The sequence below is a fragment of the Coffea arabica genome, chromosome 2c (genome assembly GCF_036785885.1).
Source record: "Coffea arabica cultivar ET-39 chromosome 2c, Coffea Arabica ET-39 HiFi, whole genome shotgun sequence".
Classification (NCBI taxonomy): Eukaryota; Viridiplantae; Streptophyta; class Magnoliopsida; order Gentianales; family Rubiaceae; genus Coffea; species Coffea arabica.
The window spans coordinates 65,478,944-65,487,929 of NC_092312.1; the positions used below are offsets into that span (position 1 = coordinate 65,478,944).

Genomic DNA, 8,986 nt, shown 5'->3' on the forward strand with positions numbered 1-8,986 from the left:
CGAGTGCCAAAAAACATTTGACGAATTGAAGGCACGTATTGTCGAACTGCCAACCTTAACTTCTCCTGAACAAGGTAAAACTCTGTTCATTTACCTAGCTATGGGAGAGGAGGCAGTCAGCGCAATACTAATTTGGGAGGAAGATAAAATGTAGAAACCGGTGTATTACGTCAACCGAACTTTGCAAGGAACAGAGGTCCGGTACTCAGCTGTAGAGCGATATGTCCTAATGCTTGTTCATGTAATTCGAAAACTCAGGTCATATTTTCAATCTCATCCCATAGTTGTGGTGACCGATCGGCCCTTGAAGCAAATCTTGTGTAAGCCTGATGCGTGGGGTAGAATGGTCAAATAGGCGGTGGAGCTGTCCGAATATGATCTTGGTTTCAGCCCAGGACGACCATAAAAACTCAGGCACTGACCGACTTCATAGCAGAGGGAGTATCCTTTGGTCTGCAAGAGACCGAATAGACCATAAGGGAGTCAGATGCCGAACAGCCCAAAGAAATGGTCGAACTGATTGTTCCGACCTGGACACTGTATGTTGACGGAGCCTCAAACAAGGAGGGGTGTGGAGCTGGGCTCCTCCTCATCAGTCCCACGGGGGAAGAGCTGGCCTACGCCTTGAGATTCGACTTCAAAGCATCCAATAATAAGTTTGAATACGAAACTCTGATCACGGGAATGGAAGTGGCTCGAAAGATGGGGGCTGAATCACTTAGGATCTATAGCGACTCACAACTAATAGTGAACCAAGTGCTAGGAAGCTACGAAGTCAAAGAAGATCCATTGAAGAGGTATGCTGCCAAGGTGCATGAACTGAGGAGTTTGTTCAGTCAGTTCATTCTCGAACAGGTTCCTAGGAGTCAGAACAAAAGAGCTGATGCCCTATCCAAACTAGTCTCGACATCGTTTGGCACCTTGAACAAACAAATATTGGTAGAGATCGTCAAAAGAAGGGCGTATGAACAGCTGAACACGATTGCGATTCAAGTGGTGAACATATGGATGGATCCTATCGTGAAGTACTTATCTAGCGAGGTTCGGGAGGAGACTCGAAAAATCCTCCTCAAGTCGCAAAGATACGTGCTCACGAATGGAGTGTTATATAGAAAGTCATACTTAAGTCCGTGACTGAAGTGCGTGATGCCCGAAAAAGGAGATTACATTTTATGTGAAATACACGAGAGCATTTGCGAAAACCATGTTGGCTCACGAATTTTGGCCAAAAAAGGATGCTGTCCGAGTATTACTGGGCTACTATCTTTCGGGACTCGGCTGAACTGGTGGCGAGGTGCAAGTCATGTCAGCTGCACGCGCCAGTTCAACATACCCCAACTCAGGAGATGGTTCCCCTTCAGAGCCCATGACCATTTTTTCAATGGGGAATCGACCTGATTGGGCTGTTTTCTCGAGCTCCAAGGGGTACGAGTACTTGATGTGGCGATAGATTACTTCACTAAATGGGTGGAAGCCGAACCATTCAATACCATCAGCGGCAGGTCAATCCAGAAGTTCTTTTGGAAGAACATACTCTGTCGATTCGGCATACCTCGAGCTTTGGTCTCGGAAAACGGCTGGCAGTTCATTGAAAATCCTTTCCAGAATTGGTGTACCGAGCTCAAAATTCAACAGCACTTCACTTTTGTAAGACACCATCAACTAATGGCCAAGTGGAAAACATCAACAGAACTATCCTGCATGGTTTAAAGACAAGAATAGAGTCCGCGCGAACAGGATAGATGGATGAACTACCTAGCATATGCTGGGCTTATCAAACCACATCCCAAACTGCCACCCAAAAAATCCCGTTTGCTTTAACTTATGGGGTAAAAACGGTAATTCTGGCACAGATGGGCTTGCCATCGAGTAGGGTGCAAAATTTTATAGCCAAAAATAATGAGGGTAATATGCAGTTCAATTTGGACCTGCTTGAACAGAAAAGGGAGGAAGCAGCCATAAGGGCGGCCAAGTACAAGGGGTAGGTTACACGGCATTATAACTCTAAGGTGAGACACCTTTCTTTTAAATCAGGGGATCTAATTCTACGAAAAAACTCGGTAAGTCGAATTTTGGATGCGAGCAAGTTGGATCCGAATTGGGAAGGTTCCTACACGGTGAGAGAGGCAGATCAAGCAGGATACTGCAAATTAACTCACCTCAATGGAGAGAAAGTCTAGCATACTTGGCATAATTCGAATTTAAGAATTTTTCGTTGAGAGTTCTTTTACTTTGTTCATGTACTGTTTCACCTAAGAGAAGTTTGAATAAAATAGAGTTCAGTTTGTACAAGTCTGTTCGGACATTGTTGCGATGAAGGCACAAATGCAAATTTTGCTAAGTGTTGAAGAGCAAAAGTACTTCCATTCATTTAGATAAAATTTACAAAGGAGGAGATCATACCAAACGAACTGACTCTACTCAGTTTAGCACCCTACTCTACATCCTACGCTATTCCCTACTCAGTTCTCTCCTTGGTCTTCTTGCTCTGGCCCTGGGGAGGTCACAGGCAAGGAAGGATCAGCCATGAGGTTGGCCAGTTCGCGTCCGTGTGCATACCCCTCCACCAGCCTATCTACCTGTGCAGGGGTTGTAACTGGAAAACCTCCCAAGGTCGAATCCTGGCAGGTTCAAGGTTTGCACATCGTTCATTGCTTGGGTATACCCGATCTGAAGTACCGGAGTGTTCAGAATGGCCAGATCATTCAAGAAGCCCTCCGACCTCTTGTATTCCTGAACACCTATCCGGCGATCATCCTCCCGAGCAGCCTCGATCTGACCAGCCAGCTCGGAAGACCTCTTTTGTTCGTTCTCCAATTGAACGATCAGGTCGACATTCTTCTTCTTCTCCAGCTCGCAATTGGTATGGGACTATGCGAGCTGCTTCTTAAGCGACTTTACCTCTGCAGCAGTAGCATCGAGCTGGTTTGATAACTTGTCCTTAATCGCCTCGACTTGGGATAGCGTTTCAGTCATGCTTTCGTATCTCCTGGCTAGCTCGAAGCCGATAACATTCAGCTGACAATTCAGACATGGGACCAAAGGTGAGCATTCCAAAAAAAAGAAGTAAAAGGATCGAGTAGGGAGTTCGGGATTGACCTAAACCGCCCCCAGATAGTAATGTTGGAGCAGGTCGGAGCTCAACACCACCCTGATGAAATTGTAGTCGCGGGGAAGAACTGCCCCCTGAAGAAGTTCCCGAGCTACCTTAGGGTACTGGGCTCGGTCGTTAATGGACAACTCACTGTGGACAGAAGTACATTGGGTAGGGGTGCGAGGTCAGATCGGTCAGCTGCTTGAGTGGAACTATGTTCCTGTACTACCACATCTGAGAAGGGGCCTCTGAAGAAGACTGCTCCTCCGCAGTGTTGATCCCATAAGGACCAAGCTGGGAAGGATAGGGAGTAGATCCTCCCCCTGTACTGGAGAAGAAGTCACCCCTTCTTGGCTGTAGACTTCTTCCACTTCTTCTTTCCTCGTTCCTTAGCGGGAGGCAACTGAGCTGGTGCTTGCTAAAATAGCACTGGCTGGGGAGACGGAGGAGGGGCTAAACTGGTTGGAGCTGTAAACGGTGCAGGAGTAGGCGTGCTCGAACTACTAACTCTACCAAGGGACAACAGTTGCGAGAACCTCTTCACTGCAAGAAAAAAGAGAGTAACGGTCAGTATGAACAGAGATCATGAGTTCGCATAAAAAAAAAGGAGAAGACATAGGCAATTACAGGTGACCAGTTCATCCAAGGAGAGAGGTCTGGCCTCCAGGGAAGAACTACACATGTCTGCTTAGATCAGGTCAGCAGCTCAGAGTTGGGCGTCGTTGAACTCTTTTACATTCAGCCTTATGTCCGAATTGAGCAGACGATCCAGTTCGGGTTTAGGCAAAGGAGATGGAATCGGGTCAGAGACCTGGGTCTCTTCCCTCCAGGTCGGCGAGGGAAACCCTATGTTCTTCACATAGAAGAATTGGGCTTTCCATCCCCGAATTGAAGATGGGACCCCCGTGAACAGTTTGCAAGTTGGGTACTTCACTCCACTCCTACGAGTGAAGTAAAACCAGACTGGAACGTGATCACTGACCTTCATGTGAAAGAACGACCTAAGCAACTCTAAGGAGTAGGGGATTTCAAGAATTAGGCATAAAATGAAAAGGCCGAGGATTGAGCGAACAACATTAGGAATGAGCTGAGTTATTCGGATTCCCCAGAAGGCGAGAATTTGAAAAAGAAAAGGAGGGATAGGAAGGCGGAGAGCAGATATGAGCTAATCCTTATATATAGCCACAAACCCAGGAAGAGGTCGACAAGCGACCTCCCCAAGTCAGGCAGCTCTAGCTTCGAACTGGATAGAGATGTCATACTTCCTCACTAGTTCGTCCACGTCCTCCTGCTCCAGGATAGGAGGGATTGTATCAATTTCACCAAAGTTAATACCAGTCCCCCTGGAGGTCCCTGCCTCAACCTAAGTTGGAATTGCTTGCGCAGCAGCTCCAGCAGCAGGATGAACAGGCTGTTCGGGCTGATCCATTGCTCGAACAGGAGAATAAGCAGTGGTGGGGATGTACTCAGACTCTGACGAACTGGAGATGATGAACTAGAAGGAGAAGTAGAGAAGGAGATGATTTCTACAAAGACATATCGAGCTACCCTACGCCTAGGAGCTAAACTAGTAATACCAGACTGCTCAGAAGAAGACATAAAAAGAAGAGCAAGGAAACTTACTAGTGAAAGAAGGGAAAGATAGCTCGGAGGTGCCTAGATGAATGCACGAACTGACTCTCGACGCCTAAAGGCAGAACGCGCGAACTGACTCTTAAGGGAAAGGGCGACGTGCGAACTGGCTAAAGAATTGAGAGAACGAACGAAGTAAAGAAGGAAGTGTGAAAATGACGTCTGGTGGGCCCTATTTATAGGGGTCACCAGAGTGGGAGATGAAGCGACCCCAATTAAATTCAAATTTAATACTAGTAACTATCATTATGAAGCGACGTGATGGTTGAAGTGGCGGTTACCCGAACAAACGTGATGGTTACCCGAACAGACATGTCGGTTACAGGCTTTGTGGGCCCCAAGCCCAACTGACACCTTTCTCAAAAGGAGATGGTTTTGCCTTCCCATGGTAACATAAACTTGACTCTTATTTAGAAACCTGCAAAATGTCAAAACATGATTTTGATCACATGGAGGGAATATTTGACAGAGATTGACCATTCAATCCTTAGGTTGTTTCTTTTTTCTTTTCAGAATCAAATGGAGAGGCTTTTCCGTTCCCATCGGTATACTAAACTCCTCGCTAGTGTCAAGTGTTTTCGGATCCATCCCTGATGGAAGAAACCAGTCAAATGCATAGATCAATGAAGCAAGAATTAACTGAATTTGCTTGAGAGCTAATGAAACTCCAACACAAATCCTCCTACCTCCACCAAATGGCAAAAGTTCGTAGTGAGTTCCCTTGAGATCTAGATTCTTGCCAAGAAAACGTTCCGGTTTGAATGCTTAAAGGATCTTCCCAAGTCTTGGGATCTCATCCAATAGCATATGCATTTACAACCACCAAGCTGTTCTTTGGAACATCATAGTTCATCACTTTGCAAGATTGCACTGCGCAATGAAGCACGAGAAATGGGATTGGAGGGTGCAATCTCAGAGTTTCTTTCATACAAGATTGTAAATATGGAAGCTTGGCCTGTTGACTCTTACTTAATAAGTCTGTTCCTCCAATGGTAATTGTGATTTCATCACGAAGTTTTGAGGACGCATTTTGGTTTTGGGTAAGCAGGGCTGTCAACGGTCCGGGTCTAGACCCGGACTCGGACCGGATCCGTCAAATTTATCCAGGTATGGGTAGGGATTTAATTCCGTTACTCGGACCTAGATCCGGATCCGTTTTGCCAAACAAAAAAACGGGTCGGATACGGAATATAGTATTCCGACCCGTATTGGACCCAGATCCGGATATAAATGGATTAATAATTTTTAAAAAATATATTTATTAATATAATTTGATTAGGATGATGTAATTGAGTAATCAATATAATTGGACCCGGATCCTAATCAATATAATTTGATTAGGGTGATGTATTTAAGTAAAGTTAATTTGATTTCTTTTCTTATTTGATTTTTTTTGTATTAGTTAGAAATTAGTTTATAAATATATGTTTTTTTCTCATTTTTGTTAGGAATTATAAATTTTGTTAGTTTTTTTTCGGGTAAACCCGGATTCGGATCCGGGTCTCATCGGATCCGGATCCGAAACATAGAGTAAAGACCCGTCGGGTAAACGGGTCGGCTCCGGATCCGATATAGTGTGTCCGGTCCGGGTCTGGAATAATGTATTCCGATCCGGACCCGACCCGTTGACAAGCCTATGGGTAAGCTCTGTTATTGCCCATCCAAGTGTAGTGCTAACCGAATCAGACGTGACAAATAACTCCTGCATATGACGAGACAATGAGGATGAGTATTTTTTTTCTTATATGATTACATTTAACTTACAATGGGGGGATCAATATAACAGCTTATTAATCAATAGCACAACTAGCATTAATATAATGATTGATCAATATTACAACGAAATAAGCATACAAGGCGGGAAAAGCAGTATCATAAAGTTCGACAAACTTACAAGTTATTGAGATTTGAGCCCACGAATTGTAACTCCTTGAACATCAATATTTAATTAACGTAATGTTGCGTTTGCGTCACAGGAAATGAAATTTCTTCATTCAAATTATTGTTCCTCTGATCCTAATTCTATTAGACTACTCTGAGTAGGTATCAAAAAGAAAAAATAAAAAACAAGGCCACTTTGACTCAAATATACCAAGGTATGAATGAGATTATGGGGGAAAAAAAAAGAGTTTCCACTTGTAATCGGTAATACTAATCTTTCAAAATATGTGAACTTAGTATATTCTTTGTCCATTAGTGAAAAAGTATATCCTGGATAGGTGCAAGTTCACAAAAAAAAAATTTTAATAAAAGTAGATGCAAAAGACGATAAAAATAAGTCATCAGACGTTATTTAGTTGGAAAATGGGTAGCTTTCATGAGACCTCGGATAATTCGTCATACCCATGAGAGCTTTTATGTTGAATGAAGATGCTAAATGAACAAAGAAAAAGATTACAAATAGGCCAAAAAAAGTTATGCTTCATTAAAGTAGTAACGTAGTACTTCTTAGGAAAATATTGTTTTGGTTTAAATTTTACTCAAAAAATAAAAAAATTTAGAATGGTTGTTAAGCACTACATTACCTATTGTAAGGTGGAAATTTTGAGTTTTCATTTCATTAGCCTGTGTAAGCATGGGAAAGAATTAAATCAACATGCATCAGTATCAAAACAAAATATACTAATTGGAAGATTGAGATGTCATACGTTGAAGACGTTGAAGATTTCACAATCATCAAATGAATGTCGAGAAGCAAATTAGTATGAGAAGTATTGGTTTAAATTTTACTCAAAAAATAAAAAAATTTAGAATGGTTGTTAAGCAATACATTACCTATTGTAAGGTGGAAATTTTGAGTTTTCATTTCATTAGCCTGTGTGAGCATGGGAAAGAATTAAATCAACATGCATCAGTATCAAAACAAAATGTACTAATTGGAAGATTGAGATGTCATACGTTGAAGACGTTGAAGATTTCACAATCATCAAATGAATGTCGAGAAGCAAATTAGTATGAGAAGTAAAGTAAAAGCAAAAATTAAGTCACTTGGTGGCGGCAAAAAGAAGGGGTCTCCGCTCCTTCGTGTGGGATTGGGAAATGGGTCATGAGAAAGTTTTTTAGGTACTTTTCAAGAGCTCTTGATGTCAGGTTTGGCCCCCTTCAAAATCTTTGTATCTTTATTTTATTTAGTTTATAAAAAATGCATTTTGAAAGAGAAAAATGAATGTCGAATGAGAACATCTAAAAAATCTGCTCCTGATATCATGTCTCCTTCTTCTCTCGCTAACAATATCCGCCCACAGAGCTCTAGTTCTTTCCTTATAATCCTTTGCTTTTTGCTTAGCTCGAAAATCCAAAGCACCAAGCAAAGGAAATATGTCAGCCATACTAGGCACAGCAAACTCAATTAGACTCCTGGAAAATTTCCTCAACTCACCGACATTATCCTTGAGGTTGACTATATCTTTGGACATCATGGTATATGTCAAAATATTGACAATTGTGGCGTATATTATGTCCACAATAGCCACTACTTCACCTCCATTTCAGCCCAAAAAATCTAGCATTTCTTGGACCTTCTCAGCTCTCAACTTCAAATGTGACTCTAAAGCTCGACTTGAGAAAAGCTCAGTATGTGCAGCACTACGTAAAAATCTCCATCTTTGGTTACATTCATTCAATAGTACAATTATTGAATTTTTAATGCCTGGAATCACATTGGATAAACGCAAATTAAATCTACTGGATAAATCCCGATCATTTGTCTTCAAAATTTCTCTAGCAGTTGCTGGGAAAGTTGCAACTATTAGGAATTTTGAGCCTAATCTTAGGGAGATGAGGGGCCGTAAACTTGGGCAAGGTTGACTAGACATCTATGAGCTTTTTCTCCATCTATGTCGATTATGTTCCCTATAATAGGCCATGCATGAGGGCCGGGAGGCAGTTGTAAGCTATTGTTAGCTTTGCACCTGCCAAAGATACAAAGAAGGATAGGCAGAATAAAGAGAGTAGAGTAGAGAACATAGTGGTTGCTATTCATGGCTTCTAGTGCTATTGTATCCATATCTCTTGTCAAATTCTGAATTTTGAAGGTGGATTTTGTATGTTGATTTTCGTTTGGATTATTTATGTATTTGGAATCAGAAATGGTGAAAGGTACCACTATAAATTATAGCCACGGCCGTTTGCGGGGGATATTTTACTATTGGAATTATTAATTGCAAGTCAAAATGTTCTCCAGCTTGTTTCAAGGCCTGCATTCTTTTACGTGGTGGGCTTCAAATTTAGACTAAAATTCACATAAACATCCCTGTAAAG

General features: G+C 42.2%; 1 protein-coding gene across 1 annotated transcript; it reads left to right on the forward strand.

Annotated features, from left to right (window-relative positions):
* The first annotated feature begins 507 nt into the window (after positions 1-507).
* On the forward strand, positions 508-1,134 carry LOC140035742 (uncharacterized). The gene has a single exon (XM_072077102.1). It carries the CDS (start codon positions 508-510, stop codon positions 1,132-1,134), a length of 627 nt encoding a protein of 208 aa, XP_071933203.1.
* Positions 1,135-8,986: the final 7,852 nt, after the last annotated feature.